This window comes from Ascaphus truei, chromosome 3 (assembly GCF_040206685.1).
Source record: "Ascaphus truei isolate aAscTru1 chromosome 3, aAscTru1.hap1, whole genome shotgun sequence".
Classification (NCBI taxonomy): domain Eukaryota; kingdom Metazoa; phylum Chordata; class Amphibia; order Anura; family Ascaphidae; genus Ascaphus; species Ascaphus truei.
The window spans coordinates 85894911-85917377 of NC_134485.1; the positions used below are offsets into that span (position 1 = coordinate 85894911).

Sequence of the window (22467 nt, forward strand, 5' to 3'; positions counted from 1 at the left end):
TATCTTATTCCCTTCGAGTAAAAACACACACACACAAAAGTGAAAAAGTGACAAAAACCCTCCACAGTAAAGCATATAGCAAATGGAAATACAGTATTACTGTGGGCTCATTTGCATGTCTTAGACAGGTCTGCAACCCCGCCTTTCACCATTATCACCCAGCATACAGTGTTTCCACTGCAGCAAGGGATTCTGTGAAATGACATGCAAATGAGCACACACCTTTTGCTTCGAAACCATATGACATGGTCCCCTATAAGCTTATGTCTGCTGCATTGCACAGCTTTTGAGCACAGCCTGGGTTAAGATGCATAGCCAATAAACCTACCCACAGACAGCTGTTTTGACCTTAATGGGTCAAAACTGATTTCTCGCGCGATAGGGCGGTCACGTGAGCGGTTCACCCAATGAGGGCGAACCAGCTCTGTGACTGGCCCGGCCAAAGACACGCCCCCGGACCGCGCGCGTACTAAGGCCAGGGAAAGCACCCGCTTTCCCTCAGCCTCCGCGCGCCTCTGCACGGCTGCATTGTCTATGGACGCAGCAAGACATGCGAATGTGCTTACAAGTGATGTTTTTTTGAGAGAGAGACTATATATACTCTCACTCTCTCTATATATTTAGCATATAGTGCATATAGTGCGTACACACACACACACACACACACACACACACACACACACACACACACACACACACACACACACACACACACACAGTGCAATGAGGGTGTATATTTAGCACTGGGTATAAGCAGACACAGCTCCAGGCGGCATCTATGACACCCCGAGCTGGACACATAGAGAAGGCGCCGGGCGCCCTCTGGCGGCTGCTCCGGGTATTGCACCCCCCGCTGCAGACTGCGGGGACCGCGGGATTGAGAGTGGACCCGGAGCCCGGCAGCATGAACCCGGGGAGCCGCTCCCACCCGTCCCCGGAGCACAGCAGCGCCAAGCCGGGAGCCAGCCGCCCTCACCCGTCCTCCTCGGAACCCGGCGGCTCCAAAGCCTCCGCCCGCCCCGATCCTTCCCCGGAGGCCGGCGGCTCCAGCCCATCGGACCGGTTCGGGGTGCTGAGTACCGATCAGCTCCGGCAGCTTCTGCAGGACGAGGGGAAGCTGCAGCGCATCGTCCGGCTGAGCGAGCAGGTACCAGGGCTGCTGTATCCAGGCAGCTGTGTGTGTGTGTGTATATGTGTCTGTGTGTGTATACCACTATGGGCATACATCACCTATGGAGACATGGGAGCAGCTGCAGATCCTGCCTGTTGAGCTTGGAGCTGTCATACATCCCAACCCATGATGTATATACACGGAGCCTATAGACCCTTCTGGTGTATGCAAGGTGCCTGCATCACCTATAGACTCATCTGGTGTATACGTGTAGCCCATGTCACCTAGAGACCATCCTGGTTTATAAATGGTGTCTGTGTCACCTATACAGAATATAAATGGAGCTGGTATCACCCATAGGCTCTCCTGGTATATACATGGAGCGTATATTACCTACAGACCTTCATGGTGTATTTTTGGATCTTTTATTTTACAAACAACCCCATGGTGTACAGTATAGATATAACCTATGGAGCCTGCTGCTGTATACCTGGACCCCAGTGTATAATTTCCTATAGGCCTGCCTGAATTATGCATACAGCCTACAGTATATTACCTGCAACCACTCAGCCCCTATTCACCATCATGATAAATAAACAGAGGCTATAGCACTTACAGACCTTCCTGATGTATCATCTTTTAATTATACAACCAGGTCTAAATCATACATTGGATATACACCATCCAAGGAGCTCAGAGCACCTATTTGTCTTCCTTGCAAATAAATACAGCCATTAGCATCCCTAGATGTTCCAGGTGTAAACAAAGACCCTGTAGACATCATGCACTCCTGTGATTTAGTGTATCCGAAGCCTGTAGCGTGCATACACTCCTGGTGTGTTTTTAGGGCCTATAGCACTGATACTGTATATCCTCGTGATGTATACTGACTGAGAGGCTGTATCCCACACCTGGGCTATGTAGAGACTTGGCAGCACCTATACACCGTCTAACAAATAGAACCTGTGATTGCCATACACCCTGGTGTTTATATAGGGCACGTAGCATCAATTCATTTCCTTTGTGTATGCACAAAGCCTAAAGCACCTAGTCTAACCAGGGTGTATGAGAACCATCCCTGATGTACACACACAGCCTGTAACATCTGTGCATGTTTATATGTACAGGCAGAGAAGTGTAGCAACCACAGACCTTTCTGATACATACAGTAGGCTGGGCCCGTACCACCCACATAGCCTTCTTATGATTACACACAGCCTGTACCGTGCAGCTTTCTGATGTGTATACACAGAACCTGTAGCGCCTTCTCGACATACACATTCACACAGGCCTCCCAACCTCTACAGATGTATGTCAGCCTTGTGCAGCCTATTTCTCTGGATATCCACTATACAGCACACCTACAACACGCTTGTCACATACAGCACGCACATTGTTTTTATAAACCTACATTGCAATTCATTGTGGCACTAGTGTTTATTATGATATTGCAGGCCTGACGGTGACAGGCTCTCCCTCCGTGCACTGATCCCTCAGTCTGTCTCTCTCCTTCCAGTGCTTTATCCGGCTTTTCTATACATCGCCCCTCTCCCTGTTTCTCTCTCCCTCTTCCTGCATCCTTTGTTTGTTCTTTCTTTCCTACGCTCCCCAATATTGTATCCCCCCTAGGTCTCTGTCCCTATCTGTTCCTTTATTTCTTTTTATTCCTTTCTTTGTTTGATCCTACATGTCAATGTTGTGTCTCTGTACCCATATGCTTCACTCTTTATTGGACCTGTCTCTATGTTTATCACTGTCTATTATTCCCTCTCTCTAGGTATTATTGCGTTTACCTCTGTCTCTTTTTGCCTTTGCATATCTGGAATTGTTCTGTGTCCATACAGTATCCCTTTTGATTTCTCACCCCTTTTGTCTGTATCTATCTGTATCTCGCTTCCTTTCCCCCTCTCCCACCCCTCTCTCTTCCTCCTTATACCTATTCTCTCTTTGTATACTCCTCCACATCTGTTTACCCTATTTCCCTCCACATCTGTCTAGCTGGAACTATCCCTAATTATTTTGACCCCTTCTTGTCTCAGGCTCTGCCCGTGTCGCTGTTTCTCTCTGGAGGTTATTCATTCAACTGCGATAGTGCCGCTTGGAGCATTACTGACCAGAAACGTCCATTGAAGTCAGTGGGTGTTTCCACGTGATAGCGCCCCGATCTGCACTATCGCAGTTAAGTGAATAACCCCATCTATCTACATATACCATTTCTCTGGGCCTCACTCTATAGCAAGGGTGGGCAATTCCAGTTTTCAAGGTCCACCAACAGATCAGGATATCCCTGCTTCAGCACCTGTGCCTGTATATATCATTCTTCTACTGAGCAACTGATTGAGCCACCTGTGCTGAAGCAGGTATATCCTGAAAACCTGACCTGTTGGTAGCCCATGAGGACGGGAGTTGGCCACACTTGCTCAATGGGGATTATCTATAAAGGCAAAAGTGGTACAATTCTGTTGCATAGATTTTTTATTTTATTTTGTGTATCACATTGTTCCTAGATGTATTTTTTCCACCTCTCTGTATCGCTCTCCCTGTTTCTGTATCTCCAGCTATATCTTTATCTCTGCACAATTTATTGTCATATTCGTCTATGCCTCTGCATTTCTCTCTGTATCTCCTTCTGTCTCTCCTTGTTTCTTTACCTACTCTGCCTTTCATTGTCACTGTATCTCCCTCTGCCTCTCCTTATGTCTATATTTCCTTCTGGCCATAACTCCTTCTGCCTCTCCTTGTCTCTATACATCCTTCTGCCTCTCCTTTCTCTGTAACTCCCTCTGCCTCTCCTTTCTCTGTAACTCCCTCTGCCTCTCCTTTCTCTGTAACTACCTCTGTCTCTACTTGTCTCTATACATCCGTCTGCTTCTCCTTGTCTCTGTACCTCTACTGCCTCTCCTTGTCTCTGTACCGCCCTATGGCTCTCCTTGTCTCTGTACCGCCCTATGGCTCTCCTTGTCTCTGTACCTCCTCAGCCTCTATTTGACTCTGTATCTACCTCTGCCTCTCCTTGTCTCGGTGCCTCCTCTGCCTCTCCTTGTCTCGGTGCCTCCTCTGCCTCTCCTTGTCTCGGTGCCTCCTCTGCCTCTCCTTTCTCTGTACCTCCTCTGTCTCTCCTTGTCTCTGTATCTCTCTCTGTCTCTCCTTGTCTCTGTATCTCTCTCTGTCTCTCCTTGTCTCTGTATCTCTCTCTGCCTCTCCTTGTCTCTATACATCTCTCTTTCTCTCCTTGTCTCTGTATCTTCACCTGCCTCTCCTTGTCTATGTACCTACCTCTCCTTGTCTATGTACCTGCGTCTCCTTGTCTATGTACCTTCCTCTCCTTGTCTATGTACCTGCGTCTCCTTGTCTATGTACCTTCCTCTCCTTGTCTCTGTACCTCCCCTGCCTCTCATTGTCTCTGTACCGCCTCTACCTCTCCTTGTCGCTGTATCAACCTCTGCCTCTTCTTGTATCTTCCTCTACCTCTCCTTGTCTCTGTATCTCCCTCTGCCTTTCATTGTCTCTGTTCCTCCTCTGCTTCTCCTTGTCTCTGTACCTCTTCAGCCCCTACTTGACCCTGTACCTCCCCTGCCTCTCCTTTTCTCTGTAACTCCCTCTGCCTCTCCTTGTCTCTGTATCTCCCTCTGCCTTTCATTGTCTGTTCCTCATCTGCTTCTCCTTGTATCTGTACCTCTTCTGCCTCTACTTGACTGTATCTTCCTCTGCCTCTCCTTGTCTCTGTGTCTTCATCTGTCTCTCCTTGTCTCGGGGCCTCCTCATTTCTCTGTAACTCCCTCTGTCTCTCCTTGTCTCTGTACCTCCTCTGCCTCTCCTTGTCCCTGTTTCTTCATTTTCCTCTCCTTGTCTCTGTACCTCCCCTGCCTCTCCTTGTCTCTGTACCGCCTCTGCCTCTCCTTGTCTCTGTATCAACCTCTGCCTCTTCTTGTATCTTCCTCTATCTCTCCTTGTCTCCGTATCTCCCTCTGCCTTTCATTGTACCTCCTCAGACCCTACTTGACTCTGTATCTTCCTCTGCCTCTCCTTTTCTCTGTAATTCCCTCTGCCTCTCCTGGTCTCTGTACCACCTCTGCCTCTCCCGGTCTCTGTATCTTCATCTGCCTCTCCTTGTCTCTGTATCTCCCTCTGCCTTTCATTGTCTGTTCCTCATCTGCTTCTCCTTCTCTCTGTACCTCTTCTGCCTCTACTTGGCTGTATCTTCCTCTGCCTCTCCTTGTCTCTGTGTCTTCATCTGTCTCTCCTTGTCTCGGTGCCTCCTCTGCCTCTCCATTTCTCTGTACCTCCTCTGCCTCTCCTTGTCTTTGTGTTTTCTTCTGCCTCTCCTTGTATCTGTGTCTTCACCTGTCTCTCCTTGTCTTTGTACCTCCTTCTGTCTCTCCTTGTCTCTGTATCGACCTCTGCCTCTACTTTTCTCTGTACCTCCCTCTGCCTGTCCTTGTCTCTGTTTTTTCCTCTATATCTCCTTGTCTCTGTACCTCCCCTGCCTCTCGTGGTCTCTCTATCTCCCTCTGCCTCTCCTTGTCTCTGTACATCCTCTGCCTCTCCTTGTCTCTGTACATCCTCTGCCTCTCCTTGTCTCTTTACCTCCCTCGGCCTCTGCTTGTCTCTATCTCCTCTGCCTCTAGTTGTCTTTGTATCTCCTCTGTCTCTCCTTGTCTCTGTAACTCCCTGTTCCTCTCCTTGTCTCTATATCTCCTCTGCCTCTCCTTGTCTCTGTACATCCTCTGCCTCTCTCTGTATCTCCCTCAGCCTGGCCTTGTCTTTGTACCTCCTTCTGTCTCCCCTTGTCTCTGTACCTCCTCTGCCTCTTCTTGTATCTATATCTTCCTCTACCTCTCCTTGTCTCTATATCTCCCTCTGCCTTTCATTGTCTCTGTTCCTCCTTTGCTTCTCCTTGTCTCTGTACCTCTTCTGCCTCTCCTTGGCTCTGTACATCCTCTGCCTCTTCTTGTCTCTGTACCACCTCTGCCTCTCCTTGTCTATGTATCAGCCTCTGTCTCTTCTTGTGTTTGTACCTCCTCTGCCTCTCCTTGTCTCTGTACGTCCTCAGCCCCTATTTGACTCTGGATATTCCTCTGCCCCTCCTTGTCTCTGTACCTTATCAGCCTATACTTGACTCTGTATCTTGCTATGCCTCTTCTTGTCTCTGTACCACCTCTCCTTGTCTCTGTAGCTCCCTCTGCCTCGTCTCTATATCTCCTCTACCTCTCCTTGTCTCTATATCTCCTCTGCCTCTCCTTGTCTCTTTACGTCCTCTGCCTCTCCTTGTCTCTGTATCTCCCTCAGCCTCTCCTTGTCTCTGTATCTCCCTCAGCCTCTCCTTCTCTCTGTATCTCCCTCAGCCTCTCCTTCTCTCTGTATCTCCCTCAGCCTCTCCTTGTCTCTGTACCTCTTCAGCCCCTACTTGACCCTGTACCTCCCCTGCCTCTCCTTTTCTCTGTAACTCCCTCTGCCTCTCCTTGTCTCTGTATCTCCCTCTGCCTTTCATTGTCTGTTCCTCATCTGCTTCTCCTTGTATCTGTACCTCTTCTGCCTCTACTTGACTGTATCTTCCTCTGCCTCTCCTTGTCTCTGTGTCTTCATCTGTCTCTCCTTGTCTCGGGGCCTCCTCATTTCTCTGTAACTCCCTCTGTCTCTCCTTGTCTCTGTACCTCCTCTGCCTCTCCTTGTCCCTGTTTCTTCATTTTCCTCTCCTTGTCTCTGTACCTCCCCTGCCTCTCCTTGTCTCTGTACCGCCTCTGCCTCTCCTTGTCTCTGTATCAACCTCTGCCTCTTCTTGTATCTTCCTCTATCTCTCCTTGTCTCCGTATCTCCCTCTGCCTTTCATTGTACCTCCTCAGACCCTACTTGACTCTGTATCTTCCTCTGCCTCTCCTTTTCTCTGTAATTCCCTCTGCCTCTCCTGGTCTCTGTACCACCTCTGCCTCTCCCGGTCTCTGTATCTTCATCTGCCTCTCCTTGTCTCTGTATCTCCCTCTGCCTTTCATTGTCTGTTCCTCATCTGCTTCTCCTTCTCTCTGTACCTCTTCTGCCTCTACTTGGCTGTATCTTCCTCTGCCTCTCCTTGTCTCTGTGTCTTCATCTGTCTCTCCTTGTCTCGGTGCCTCCTCTGCCTCTCCATTTCTCTGTACCTCCTCTGCCTCTCCTTGTCTTTGTGTTTTCTTCTGCCTCTCCTTGTATCTGTGTCTTCACCTGTCTCTCCTTGTCTTTGTACCTCCTTCTGTCTCTCCTTGTCTCTGTATCGACCTCTGCCTCTCCTTTTCTCTGTACCTCCCTCTGCCTGTCCTTGTCTCTGTTTTTTCCTCTATATCTCCTTGTCTCTGTACCTCCCCTGCCTCTCGTGGTCTCTCTATCTCCCTCTGCCTCTCCTTGTCTCTGTACATCCTCTGCCTCTCCTTGTCTCTGTACATCCTCTGCCTCTCCTTGTCTCTTTACCTCCCTCGGCCTCTGCTTGTCTCTATCTCCTCTGCCTCTAGTTGTCTTTGTATCTCCTCTGTCTCTCCTTGTCTCTGTAACTCCCTGTTCCTCTCCTTGTCTCTATATCTCCTCTGCCTCTCCTTGTCTCTGTACATCCTCTGCCTCTCTCTGTATCTCCCTCAGCCTGGCCTTGTCTTTGTACCTCCTTCTGTCTCCCCTTGTCTCTGTACCTCCTCTGCCTCTTCTTGTATCTATATCTTCCTCTACCTCTCCTTGTCTCTATATCTCCCTCTGCCTTTCATTGTCTCTGTTCCTCCTTTGCTTCTCCTTGTCTCTGTACCTCTTCTGCCTCTCCTTGGCTCTGTACATCCTCTGCCTCTTCTTGTCTCTGTACCACCTCTGCCTCTCCTTGTCTATGTATCAGCCTCTGTCTCTTCTTGTGTTTGTACCTCCTCTGCCTCTCCTTGTCTCTGTACGTCCTCAGCCCCTATTTGACTCTGGATATTCCTCTGCCCCTCCTTGTCTCTGTACCTTATCAGCCTATACTTGACTCTGTGTCTTGCTATGCCTCTTCTTGTCTCTGTACCACCTCTCCTTGTCTCTGTAGCTCCCTCTGCCTCGTCTCTATATCTCCTCTACCTCTCCTTGTCTCTATATCTCCTCTGCCTCTCCTTGTCTCTTTACGTCCTCTGCCTCTCCTTGTCTCTGTATCTCCCTCAGCCTCTCCTTGTCTCTGTATCTCCCTCAGCCTCTCCTTCTCTCTGTATCTCCCTCAGCCTCTCCTTCTCTCTGTATCTCCCTCAGCCTCTCCTTGTCTCTGTATCTCCCTCAGCCTCTCCTTGTCTCTGTATCTCCCTCAGCCTCTCCTTGTCTCTGTATCTCCCTCAGCCTCTCCTTGTCTCTGTACCTCCTCAGTCTCTATTTGACCCTGCATCTTGCTTGGCTTATCCTTGTCTCTGTACCTCCTCCCTCTCTCCTTGTCTCTGTACCTCCTCCCTCTCTCCTTGTCTCTGTACCTCCTCTGCCTCTCCTTGTCTCTGTATTTCTGTATCTCCCTCTACCTCTTCTTGTCTCTGTACATAGACTGACTTTCCTGGTCTCTCTATCTCCCTCTGACTCTCCTGTTCTCTTTACCTCCATATGTCTCTACTTGTATCTGTACCTCCTCTGTCTCCCCTTGTATCTGTACCTCCTCTGTCTCCCCTTGTATCTGTACCTCCTCTGCCTCCCCTTGTATCTGTACCTCCTCTGCCTCTCCTTGTCTCTGTCTTCTTCTGCCTCTTCTTGTGTCTGTATCTCCTCTGCCTCTCCTTGTCTTTGTATCTCCTCTGCCTCTCCTTGTCTCTGTATCTTCCTCAGCCTCAGCTTGTCACTGTACCTCCTTCTGTCTCTCCTTGTTGCTGTACCGGCCTCTGCCTCTCCTTGTCTCTCTACCTCATCTGCCTCTCCTTGTCTGTGTCTTCCTCTGTCTCTCCTTGACTCTGTGTCTTCCTCTGCCTCTCCTTGTCTCTGTCTTCCTCTGCCTCTCCATGTCTCTGTGTCTTCCTCTGTCTCTCCTTGTCTCTGTATGTCCCTCTGCCTCATCTTGTCTCTGTACCACCTCTGCCTCTCCTTGTCTCTGTCTCTGACTCTGCCTCTCTTTGTCTCTGTACCGACCTTGCCTCTCCTTGTCCCTGTACCTCCCTCTGCCTGTCCTTGTCTCTGTACCTCCTCTGTCTCTCCTTGTCTCTGTATCAACCTTTGCCTCTCCTTGTCTCAATATCTTCTCTGCCTCTCCTTTTCTCTGTACCTCCTCTGTCTCTCCAGGTCTCTGTATCTCCTTCTGTCTCTCCTTGTCTCTGTACCACCCTCTGCTTCTCCTTGTCTCTGTACCAACCTCTGCCTCTTCTTGACTCTGTACCTCCTCTGCCTCTCCTTATCTTTGTATCTCCTTCTGTCTCTCCTTGTCTTTGTATCTCCTTCTGTCTATCCTTGTCTCTGTACCTCCCTCTGACTTTTTTTTGTCTCTGTACACTCCTCTGCCTCTTCTTGTTCCTGCACCTGCTCTGTCTCTCCTTGTCTCTGTACCTTCTTCTGCCTCTCATTGTCTCTGTACTTCCTCTGCCTCTCCTGGTTTCTGTATCTTTCTCTGCCTCTACATTTTCTCTGTACCTCCCTCTGCCTCTCCTTGTCTCTTTACCTCCTCTGTCTGTCCTTTTCACTGTATCTCCCTCTGCCACTCATTGTCTCTGTACCTCCCTCTGTCTCTTCTTCTCTCTGTACCCCCGCTGCCTCTCCTTGTCCATGTACCTTCTCTTCCGCTCCTTGTCCTCTGCTTCTCCTTGCCTCTGTACATCCCTCGGTCTCTTTTTGTCTCTGTGCCTCCTCATCCTCTCCTTGTCTCTGTTCCTCCTCTTCCTCTTATTGTCTCTGTACTTCCCTCTGCATATCCTTGTCCCTGTATCTCCCTCTGCCTCTTCTTGTCTCGATACCTCCCTCTGCCTCTCCTTGTCTGTGTATCTCCTCTGACTTTCCTTGTCTCTGTACCTCCTCTACCTCTCATTGTCTCTGTTTCTGCCTCTCCATTTCCCTATCTCTGTACCTACTCTGCCTCTTCTTGTCTCTGTACCTTCTCTGTCTATCGTTGTCTCTGTACCTTCTCTGTCTATCCTTGTCTCTGTACCTTCTCTGTCTATCCTTGTCTCTGTACCTCCCTCTTCATTTCCTTGACTCTGTACATCCTCTGCCTCTTCTTGACTCTGTATCTCCCTCAGCCTCACATTGTCTCTGTATCTCCCTCTGCCTCACCTTGTCTCTGTATCTCCCTCTGCCTCTCCTTGTATCTGTATCTCCCTCTGCCTCACCTTGTCTCTGTATCTCCCTCTGCCTCACCTTGTCTCTGTACCTCCCTCTGCCTCACCTTGTCTCTGTATCTCCCTTTGCCTCATCTTGTCTCTGTATCTCCCTCTGCCTCACCTTGTCTCTGTATCTCCCTCTGCCTCACCTTGTCTCTGTATCTCCCTCTGCCTCACCTTGTCTCTGTATCTCCCTCTGCCTCACCTTGTCTCTGCATCTCCCTCTGCCTCACCTTGTCTCTGTATCTCCCTCTGCCTCACCTTGTCTCTGCATCTCCCTCTGCCTCACCTTGTCTCTGTATCTCCCTCTGCCTCACCTTGTCTCTGTATCTCCCTCTGCCTCACCTTGTCTCTGTATCTCCCTTTGCCTCACCTTGTCTCTGTATCTCCCTCTGCCTCACCTTGTCTCTGTATCTCCCTCTGCCTCACCTTGTCTCTGTATCTCCCTCTGCCTCACCTTGTCTCTGTATCTCCCTCAGCCTCACCTTGTCTCTGTACCTCCCTCTGCCTCACCTTGTCTCTGTATCTCCCTTTGCCTCACCTTGTCTCTGTATCTCCCTCTGCCTCTTCTTGTCTCTGTACCTCCCTCTTCCTCTCCTTGTCTCTGTACCTCCCTTTGCCTCTCCTTGTCTCTGTACCTCCCTCTTCCTCTCCTTGTCTCTGTACCTCCCTCTTCCTCTCCTTGTCTCTGTACCTCCCTCTTCCTCTCCTTATCTCTGTACCTCTTCTGCTTCTCCTTGTCTCTGTACCTCCTCTGTCTCTCACCTTCAGGTGCAGTCTCTGCAGGAGGAGAGGAAAGCATCTCTGGCCTCTAACTTTGAACTTGCTCAGAAAAACCTCTCCCTCCGCCCGCGCCTGGAGACCGGAAAAGCCAACCTGGCGATCAAATACCAACTGCTGCGTGAGACGTGTGCGTCCTGCCGCGGGAAACTCCGAAAGATTCGTGAGTGTGGCCGCTTTTCTCTGCTCGTGTGTACAGCAGCCTGTGGTAAACGTTTCACATCCCTAGGGAGGGACTGAGGGCCACTACGGCTCTTTATTTTACATACCTACAGCTTCATTTCTTTTATGAGAAAACTATTTGTAGTTCTGTATGTAACATCTGTCCCTTTCCTTTCACATTCTGAATTTTTTTTTGCTGTTCCCATAAATAGTGTGTGTGTGTGTGTGTGTGTGTGTGTGTATATATATATATATATATATATATCAACCCCCTTTATAACGCAGTGCTTGGGGTTCAAAGAATCACATCGCGTTAGAAATAATGTACAATTGTATGCATTGTACAATAAAGTATTTAAGATCCCAATAATCGTGTTGTAAAGTGTTCATAAATACGAAGATTGGGAGCCACGCTTGCATCGCGTTATAAGCGGATTCGTGTTGTAACGGATCGCGTTATAACGGGGTTGAGATGTGTGTGTATGTATGTATGTATGTATATATATATATATATATATATATATATATATATATATATAATATATGTATGTATGTGTGTGCAAATACAACTGAATGCTCATCTGCATGTCTTAGGCAGGTCTGCAACCCCACCTTTCCCCATTATCACCCAGCATACAGCACTTCCACTGCAGCAAGGGATTCTGGGAAATGACATGCAAATGAGCACACAGTGTCACTTTTTGCCTCAAAAACCATTTTTAACATGGTTCCCTATAGGCTTAAGCTTGCTGCATGGTCACAGCTTTGAGCACAGCCAGGGTTAAGGTGCATACCCAGAAAACCCACCCACAGACAGCTGTTTCAACCTTAATGGGTCTCATCAGTGTGGGGTTGATTTTAACTGGGTATGTTAACTCAGTATTATGGTTTAGCCTATCCCATAGCCTCTTTGCATACCCAGTTAAAATCAACCCCACACTGATGAGACCCATTAAGGTCAAAACAGCTGTCTGTGGGTGGTTTTCTGGGTATGCACCTTAACCCTGGCTGTGCTCAAAGCTGTGACCATGCAGCAAGCTTAAGCCTATAGGGAACCATGTTAAAAATGGTTTTTGAGGCAAAAAGTGACACTGTGTGCTCATTTGCATGTCATTTCCCAGAATCCCTTGCTGCAGTGGAAGGGCTGAATGCTGGGTGATAATGGGGAAAGGCGGGGTTGCAGACCTGCCTAAGACATGCAGATGAGCATACAGTTGTATTTGCATATTTGCTTTCCTGTGGAGGGTTTTTATCACTTTTTTTACTCACCATAACTTAACTCAGTGTTATGGTATATATATATATAATGTGTAGAGGTATCAGTACCGTGTTAGCCGAGCTTCAATAATCAAAAAATAAATAGATGATATCGTTCTGTGGCTAACGAAATGCTTTTAATTGTGCGAGCTTTCGAGATACACTGATCTCTTCTTTGTAACATCGCCGGAAGAAGAGATCAGTGTATCTCGAAAGCTCGCACAATTAAAAGCATTTTGTTAGCCACAGAACGGTATCATCTATTTATTTTTTGATTATATATATATATATATATATATATATATATATATATATTATTTTTTTTAAACAAAGTCAGTCGGCACTCCATTAGCAGATATGTACAGGTAGGTGCAAGTCCCATAACATATTTGTAAGTTAACGATAATGTCTGCACCACCTTGAGGAAGGTCCCATTTTGGGGACCGAAACGTTGGAATGTTGTGCCTTGTTGCCAATATATACTTTACCTGCTTTTTATTTGTGTGTGTGTCTGCGTGAATATCCAGCGTTTCATTGTGTGAGTGTATGAATGTTCCATGCTAAAGGCAGTATTGGTATGCATCCCCCGTGTCTGTACGTACATGTGTCATGTTTTTCAGTGTGTGTATGATTGTGTTCTGTGTGTGCTCATCCCACGAGCACAGGTGTGTGCTTGTGCCTGTGTTTCTGTGTGTGATTGTGTTCTGTGTTTCTGTGTGTGCTCATCCCACGAGCATAGGTGTGTGCCTGTGTTTCTGTGTGTGATTGTGTTCTGTGTTTCTGTGTGTGCTCATCCCACGAGCACAGGTGTGTGCTTGTGCCTGTGTTTCTGTGTGTGATTGTGTTCTGTGTTTCTGTGTGTGCTCATCCCACGAGCACAGGTGTGTGCGTGTGCCTGTGTTTCTGTGTGTGATTGTGTTCTGTGTTTGTGTGTGCTCATCCCACGAGCACAGGTGTGTGCGTGTGCCTGTGTTTCTGTGTGTGATTGTGTTCTGTGTTTGTGTGTGCTCATCCCACGAGCACAGGTGTGTGCTTGTGCCTTTGTTTCTGTGTGTGATTGTGTTCTGTGTTTCTGTGTGTGCTCGTCCCACGAGCACAGGTGTGTGCCTGTGTTTCTGTGTGTGATTGTGTTCTGTGTTTCTGTGTGTGCTCGTCCCACGAGCACAGGTGTGTGCGTGTGCCTGTGTTTCTGTGTGTGATTGTGTTCTGTGTTTCTGTGTATACTCGTCCCACGAGCACAGGTGTGTGCGTGTGCCTCTGTTTCTGTGTGTGATTGTGTTCTGTGTTTCTGTGTATGTTCATCACAAGTTTTTGTGTATTTTTGTTCTGTGTTCATGTTTCTCAGTGTTTGTCCGTGTTTCTGTTTCTTGTGTATGTCAGCAGTTCCAGCGTTTGTGTTTGTTATGGGTCTCTGTATGCACGTTTCATATCTCACTGTGTTTTTTTTATTGTATTTGTGTATGCATCCTATGTCTTAGTATAAGTGTGTGTCTTATATTTCAGCTGTTGTGTGTACTGTATGTGTTTGCGTTCCTGTGTATTCTCTATCTTAGCGTGTGTGTTAGTTTCATGATTTGGTGTGTGTCCTCTGTATTTCTGTTTCTGCGTGGTGTATATTTCAATGTGTTTGTCATGTTTCAGTACATATTTTGTGTTGTGTGTGTGTTTGTGCTTTATCATATGTGCGTTTTGACAGTTTCTGTGTATTTGTGCTCTGTGTTTCTATGTGTTTTCTCGTGCTTTTCCACATCTGTGTGCCCCAGATTTCTGTGTGTGCGTGTCTCCTGTTTCAGTGTGTCTTTTGTTTCAGTGTGTTTGTGTTTGCATATGAGCATTCTTGACCCATGTTTGTATGTTTGTCCCATGTTAAATTGTTTGTATCCAGTGGTTCCCTGTTTGTGCATTTCAAAGTGTGTTAATCCTTTGTTCCAGTATGTCCTGTTTTTGTATATTTATCCTATGTTGTATTGTGTTTTTGTGTCCTGTATGTCAGTGTGTTTTGTCGCTTTGTGTGTTTGTCCCTGTTCTTTTTGTGGGTCTGCACATCTTCCTTTTATTTCTCCGTGTCCTTCTCCTGTACCTCTGTCCTTCACTTGTACCTTTTGGCGTCTCCCTACAGTATATCCTTCTCCTGTACCTTCTGTGCCCTTCTACTGTACCTCTCTGAATTTATCTGTGTCCTTCTACTCAATCTACTGTACCTCTCGGTGTCTCTGTATCCTTCTCCTGTACAGTACCTCTCTGTGTCCTACTGCTGTACCTCTGGGTGTCTTTCTGTTTCCTTCTCCTGTACATTTTTGGGTCTTTGTGTCCTTCTCCTTTACCTCTCGGTGTCTCTGTGTTCTCCTGTACATCTCGGTGCCATTCTGTGTCCTTCTCCTGCACTTCTCGGTTTCTCTGTGTCCTTCTCCTGCACTTCTCGGTTTCTCTGTGTCCTTTGCATGTACTTCTGGGTGTCTCTCTATGTAATTCTTCTGTACCTCTCAGTGTTCTTCTCCTTTCCATCTCAGTGACTTTGTGTCCTTCTCCTGTACTTCTCGGTTTCTTTGTGTCCTTCTCCTGTACTTCTCGGTTTCTTTGTGTCCTTCTCCTGTACTTCTCGGTTTCTTTGTGTCCTTCTCCTGTACTTCTCGGTTTCTTTGTGTCCTTCTCCTGTACTTCTCGGTTTCTTTGTGTCCTTCTCCTGTACTTCTCGGTTTCTTTGTGTCCTTCTCCTGTACTTCTCGGTTTCTTTGTGTCCTTCTCCTGTACTTCTCGGTTTCTTTGTGTCCTTCTCCTGTACTTCTCGGTTTCTTTGTGTCCTTTTCCTGTACAGTACATTTTGGTGTCTCTGTGTCTTTCTCCTGTAGCTCTTGGTGTCTTTCTGTGTCATTTTCCTGTAGCTCTCGGTGTCTTTCTGTGTCCTTCTCCTGTACCTCTCAGTGTCTCTGTGTTCTTCTCCTGCACTTCTCTGTTTCTCTGTGCCCTTCTCCTGTACCTCTTTGTGCCTATGGGTCCTTCTCCTCTACCTCTGGGTGTCTCTCTACGTCATTCTTCTCTACCTCTCAGTGCCTCCATGTTCTTCTCCTGTATCTCTGTGTCTTTCTGCGTCATTCTCCTGTACCTTTCTGTGTCTCTGTGTCCTTCTCCTGTACCTTTCTGTGTCTCTGTGTCCTTCTCCTGTACCTCACAGTGTTCATCTCGTATACCTCAGTGTCTCTGTGTCCTTCTCCTGTACCTATTGGTGTCTCTGCATGTCTTTCCTCTGTACCTCTCTGTGTCTCTCTGTGTCCTTCCCCTGTACCTCTCAGTGTCTTTCTGTATCCGACTCCTGGACCTCTTGGTATCTGAGTCCTTCTCCTGCACAAAAAAAACTAAATTCCCACTTCCAATCCCACTAATTAATTCCGAGCCACTTAATAAAAAACAATTTTGTAAATAAGGTGGTGTGCTAGGGCTGTGCCATAATTAAGAAGAGATACCTAAAGAAAGGGGAAACATTCCCCTCAATAATGGGCGAAAAGGACTTCAACTGTGTAAACGTCCCCGGAATGTTCATAGGTATAGCGTGAGTACAAAAAATATATACATTTATTACAACTAACATACTAAGACAAAGCCATGCCTAAAAAATACTAAAACAAACAATGCTGATGAGATGACCATCTCCTAAAGACAATGCACAGGTGAGTTAAAAAATGTATGAATGCATCTAATTTAAGCACTAAAAACAGATAGGTGACCAAATAGGGTCAATAGTGCGTGTGATCCAAAATAGTGCATCATCTCAATATTCCACGTAGTCCTTTTCATTCCCGTTTTGTATTCTCTCTCTCCCTCTCCCTCTCCTCTCCTTTTGGTGTTTGCCATGTGCTCCATGCACAATGCACCTCATGGACCAAAAACTCAGTAGATAATCAATGGAAATGACTCACTATATTCAGTGGGAAAGAAGAACATTGATATATCTGAAGAAAAACTGATTATAGTCTCTGTCTTTCCCCAGAGTGCCTCTTGCAGGAATGTAACCCACACGTAGCCCTCAGCCACCTGCAGGAGGAGCTGCAGAGCACGGAGGCAGAATGTGAGGTGAGTCTGTCTGTGTCTCTGAGTTGTATCAATAACCAGAAGGAAGACAACAAAAACGTCACAGTATCTAAGTCTGTATAAATATATTTGCAGACATGTAGGTGAATGGAGTGCTGTGTGGCTGCTTGCCATTTATTTCACTCCCTACAGTGCTTCTATATATGGACTTTCTTTTTTACCCTGTACAACTTTAGCATATCTGTTTTACCCAAGATCATCTAGATCAGTGGTTCTAGCGCCACTCCTCAAGAATCCCTAACAAGTCAGGTTTTAAGGATATTCCTGGTTCAATGAAAATGACTGTGCCCCCTGTGCTCAAGCAGGAATATCCTTAAAATCTGACCCGTTGGGGGTTCTGGAGGAGTGGAGTTGGGAGTCATTGATTTAGGTCATTGGGCTTGGAGTGATCCAGAAGTCTGTAACGTATCTCTTAAAGGATTTTATTTAATTATTATTATACATCCTTAATCAGAGCCTATAGAGTTTAGCAGTGAAGTTGATACAACAAACATTGTCCATTTCTTAGCCAGGATTTCAGTATACAATGTTCTAAATAGCTCAAGCTAAAGATTTGGTGAGTCCCGATGAAGGTGGGTATCCAAAAATTCAGGGTCTCCGGTACATCTCCATGTCCAGAATCCTAATTAACGCTGTATGATGATGAAGACTCTAACAACCACATGTGCCTGTGGACTGACTGGAGAATTTGTTGTGTCATTACGTGTTACTCAATAAAAAAAACTTTTCCAAACACACTTGCCTCTGATAGCCACCTTCCCAAACAAGTAGTGTAAGGTGTGCTTGCACGCCTGCAGTGCATCAATGTCTCACATCTAATGCTTTCTTTCACGTTTTTTCCCCCTCTTCTCTTTTTCTCTTGTTTTTTGTTTTAACCTTTTTTTTTCTTCTATACTTTTCCATCTCTCACGCCCCTTCTTTTTCTGCGTCACTCTTGCCAATTACCCTCGCTCCTTTCTTTTTGTCTGTTTGTTCCTCGAACAACATCGTCTTCTTTCTTTCCATCTATTGTCTTTTCTCTTGTTTTTATTCCTCCCTGACATTATTCGTTACCTCTCTCTCTCTCTCTCTCTCTCTCTCTCTCTCTCTCTCTCTCTCTCTCTCGCCCGCTCTCTCGCCCTGTCTCTCTCGCCCTGTCTCTCTCGCCCTATCTCTCTCGCTCTATCTCTCTCGCTCTCGCTCTATCTCTCTCGCTCTCTCTCTCGCTCATTCTCTCTCTCTCGCTCTATCTCTCTCTCTCTCGCTCGCTCTATCTCTCTCTCTCGCTCTATCTCTCTCGCTCTCTCTCTCTCTCGCTCTATCTCTCTCGCTCTCTCTCTCGCTCTATCTCTCTCGCTCTCTCTCTCGCTCTATCTCTCTCTCTCGCTCTATCTCTCTCTCTCTCTCTCTCTCTCTCTCTCGCTCTGTCTCTCTCTCTCTCGCCCGCTCTCTCTCGCCCTATCTCTCTCGCCCTGTCTCTCTCGCCCTATCTCTCTCGCTCTATCTCTCTCTCTCTCGCTCTATCTCTCTCGCTCTCTCTCTCGCTCATTCTCTCTCTCTCGCTCTATCTCGCTCTATCTCTCGCTCTATCTCTCTCTCGCTCTCTCTCTCGCTCATTCTCTCTCTCTCGCTCTATCTCTCTCTATCTCTCGCTCTATCTCTCTCTCGCTCTATCTCTCTCTCGCTCGCTCTATCTCTCGCTCTATTTCTCTCTCTCGCTCTCTCTCTCTCGCTCTATCTCTCTCTCTCGCTCTCTCTCGCTCTCTCTCTCTCGCTCTCTCTCTCTCGCTCTCTCTCTCTCGCTCTCTCTCTCTCTCGCTCTATCTCTCTCGCTCTCTCGCTCTATCTCTCTCTCACTCTCTCTCTCTCTCACTCTATCTCTCTCCCCGCCATGATACATTCACCCTTTCTCTCTCTGTCTCTTCTATTCTTTTCCCTCTTGCTCTTTTTTTTTTTTTTTTCACCATCTCTCTGTCTTCTCTTCTGCAAACTCCCTCCCACCCGCCTCCCCCATATTACCCTGCTTCTCCCCAGGCCCTCTCTCAGCTGTTCCTTGAGGGATCCCTCCCTCTCCTTGTTTTCTTGGATTCTTATCACTTGCTCCGGGCTCAGTGTCACATCCGCAGAATCCAGAACGAGAAGCTGCTGGAGTTGCTGGGAGAGACCCTTGACCAGGATGAGTCTCCCCAATCCCAAGAACTGCCTCCCAACCGGGAATTACCCCCTCAACCCACCAAACTACCCTCTGACCAGAACCTGCCCCCAAAGCTTCAGGAACTTCCCCAGCAGTCCAGAAAACTGCCTCCCAAGCAGGCCTTGCCCATTCAATCCACCAAATTGCCCCCCAACCGGGACCCTCAAGTGAAGCCTCGTGATCCGGCCCCTGTGGGGCAACATCCCTCTCGACCTCGAGAACTGCCCATCCAGACCAGCAAACTGCCCCCTGACCGGAAACTGCCTTCCAACCCCAAGGAAAAGCTCCACCATCATAGAGATCAGATGCCCCAGGCCTGTGCTCAGCCCATCCCTTCACCTGCTGCCCCCTCACAGATGCCCCCAGCAGTATTCCGCCTGCCCCCCCTGCCATGCGGGATGACACCTGCATTGCTGATCCCAGCGGAGGTGCTGTCTCCTTTTCAGGGTCCGTCCGCCCAGTCCCCTGGCTGCCTCCCACCACTGGGGCGCCCCAATGCTCAGCAGCAGCAGCAGCCCCCGAGGGCTCCTCTGCGCTTCATTGCTCGCATCTACTTCCTGAGCACCCGGCACCTCAGGGTGCTGTCCAGAGCCCAGCGGCAGCAGCAGCAGCAGCACCCTCCGAAGCGATAAGTGTGGGGGCTCCGGGCAGATAAGGGAGCGGGGCAATTTATGGGACGGGGGACAGGGTAGTTGTCTGTGCGTGTGTGTCTGCAGGCATAGTGTGTTCCGTTGTCAAGGCAGGGTGTGTGGTTCATTTGTGTGCGTGGATGCAGCGAGTGTGCTGTATGCTGATGCAGAGTGTGCATGTTGGGTGTATTTGGACGCAGCGTATCACTTGAGTGAGTTTGCGCTGGGTATCTCTGTCTGGATGCAATGTGTGTGCTGTGTGTTTCTGACTCGCCGTCTCTGGATGCAATGTGCACCCACTGCTTATCTTTGTGTGTGTGCATTGTGTGTCTGTAGACGCACTGTATGCTTGTGTATGCAGAGTGTATGCATTGCGTGCATGTGCAGATTTACTGTGTATGTCGTGTGTTTCTTATGTATGTGGCTGAGTGCAGAGAGTGCGTATTTTATACCTTTGTATGGATGCAGTGAATTTCCACATAGATACAGTATGTAGGTGCGGTTTTTGCGGAACATGCAAGTGTGTGGCTGCAGTGTGTATGTGTTTAGATACGGGGCATTGCTGTGTATGGTGCATATCGGTATCTGAGTGTAGATGCAGAGTGTGTAAGAGAAGATGTATGCATGTGCAGTGAGGTTCTGTATGAATGCAGTGTCAGTGCAGTGACTTTCTAATTGTGGATGCTGTACAGTATGACTCTGTATGTGCGGATAAAGTGTGCATGAGTGTGTATATGCCCAAACTGGCTGGCGTTGTCCTGAGCTTTAATATTAAAGGGGCAGTGCTAGGTAGCAGGTACATTTTTTATTTTAAATAACCCATTGATGTAATTAGCTTCCTTACAAAGACTTAATCCCCTCTAAAGTACATTTTACTTATTTACATTCTGTTAAAAATCAACGTTTCCCTTTTCTCCGGGTCTGCTGATTTCAGGCATATCTGCCACTTATGTTTATCTGTTTGACTAATGATGGCACCATAATTACTATACAAACAAAGGACAAAACAACAGCAAAAATGCACTTATAGAGTGGAGGACTCTCAAACAGTTTTATCACCAGAAGACATTAGATAAAGATTGTAAAACCCATATGTGCTTAGAGCCATGGAAAATGTTTTAAAACTTTTTGAAACTTTATTTTTTTTTATGGTGTCAATCAGCTGCCTTTACATTTTAAACATACCACAGTCAATAAGTTCATTTTGTCTCTAGTAGAGACTCCCCCTCTCAAGGTAAAGCCTCTGCAAGCTCAGAACATTAAAAGTGCCCTCCAGCGGGTAAGGGGAAAATCAGTGGTGGAATGTATCTACAGCCCGGGCCAGGTCCCATGCATTATGGGTAGGCAGGTTCTGTTAGCAGAAGCTCGGTAACTGTCTATGGGGCACTCTTATCAAGTGCCGGGGTGGGTTATTGCACCTGTTTCGGTGTTAACTCCTATTAAAGTGAATGGGAGATAACGCCACAATGGGTGCGATAACCAGTACCAGCACTTAGTGTGTGTGTGTGTGTGTGTTGATGCGTGCACATTTAGATGCACGTGTGTTTCTTTGTTTGTATGTATCCCAGTGAGAGGGCAATCTATTCTCTGCACATTGTGTGATGTGGATGCGGTGTGCGTGTGTGTGCCTTTGAATGTGTGCGGATGCATTTTTGTGTCGCTTGCTTGTGTGGATGCCGGGCCTATCTCCGAGCGAGTGCAGTGTTCTCCCATCCTTGTCTCGGCATGTGTGCTTGGAGTGTGCTTGAGTATGTGTGTGGCTGCAGCATGTGGTTCTGTGTGTGCAGTGCAGTTCTGCGGGTGTAGATGCAGTGTGTGTGCAGTGTGCCTCTCCTTGTTTCTGTGTGTTTACTGCGCGTCACTCAGTCTGCGCAGTAGTTTGGTTGATGTAACTCTTTATGATCCTCTGATATATACAAATAAATCCTGTTTCTTTCTCATCTTGGTTTCCAATCCTAACTTTCCGCTTGATTTCTTTGACATCCGGGCGACTTTTTAGACCGAGCATAACTTCCCGTATCTCCTGCAGAGGACAACGTCTGTGACAGTACAGGACACAGCTCCTCTTCTCAGCAGGGGAGCTGGGTCCTCTCTAGTTTCCTGTAATTGCTGTGCAGCCGCTCTCAGTTACATGCTTCACTCATTGACTAATTAGGGTGGTTAATGATCTGTGTATTTTAGGCAAAGGGTGCTCCAACATGCTACTATCCTGCCACAACCAACCCTGTATAATTTGCAGCAGTATCACTATAGGGCAGGAGTGGGCAACTCCAGTTCTCAAGGACCACCAACAGGTCAGGTTTTAAGGATATCCCTGCTTCAGCACAGGTGGCGCGGTCATTGACTGAGCCACTGATTGAGCCATCTGTGCTGAAACAGGGATATCTTTAAAACCTACCTGTCGGTGGCCCTTGAGGACTGGAGTAGGCTAGAGAGGAAATGTATTATGATGACTCAATGTGTGCCTACAATACCTGGATGTTATGCAGAATGTTTCACTTTTGTCAATTTGAGCTGTCATCCAATGTATAAAACTAATTGCAGTTTCTTGCATCTCTTATTCCCAGATGTGAGGTGTAATTACTGCCTGCGCCTTAGAAAACAGCTGAAAATGTTGTTTCGTCCCATGATGTGATCATGATGAGCATTTCCTTTCCTAACTGAGGCTACATCCGATTCCAGAATCACTTAGGACCAAATCCATACAGCTCCGTTAGATGAGCTATCTAACTTAGATCAGAACTCATAAGGAGACGTGGCCTAAAGCAGAAACGGACGTTGTGTTCCCTGAGTTAATATGCTATCCTTACAGCTAATTACACGTAGAAACAATGTCCCGGCTACATCTCATTAGAATAGCATCACGTTAGTGTTATATAACGTCGCGTTACCTTCCAATAACGTGGTGTTATTCCAGTCTTGGTGTTACTCCTATCCAAATCCCGAAATAGGGCTTTTGTGATGAGAGAGAAATAATGCTAGCAAATAACGCTATGCTATTTAAATTATGCCTAA

The 22467-nt window shown here is 47.3% G+C and overlaps 1 protein-coding gene across 2 annotated transcripts; it reads left to right on the forward strand.

The window, feature by feature from the left end:
- The first annotated feature begins 848 nt into the window (after positions 1-848).
- VPS37D (VPS37D subunit of ESCRT-I) lies at positions 849-21392 on the forward strand. 2 transcript variants are annotated; one of them, XM_075594486.1, is made up of 4 exons: positions 849-1147; positions 11137-11308; positions 16550-16632; positions 18664-21392. In XM_075594486.1, the coding sequence occupies exons 1-4, from the start codon at positions 905-907 to the stop codon at positions 19453-19455; spliced, it is 1290 nt and encodes a 429-aa protein (XP_075450601.1). In that variant the 5' UTR covers positions 849-904; the 3' UTR covers positions 19456-21392. The 2 variants fall into 2 exon arrangements, with proteins under 2 accessions (XP_075450601.1, XP_075450600.1); XM_075594485.1 differs by lacking the exons at positions 11137-11308; positions 16550-16632; positions 18664-21392 and adding an exon at positions 4090-6421 and having other exon boundaries at positions 1063-1147.
- Positions 21393-22467: the final 1075 nt, after the last annotated feature.

Excerpts from the sequence above, each read along its gene's own strand:
- VPS37D (XM_075594485.1), top strand. The coding sequence starts at position 4,400 with ATGTACCTGCGTCTCCTTGTCTATGTACCTTCCTCTCCTTGTCTATGT.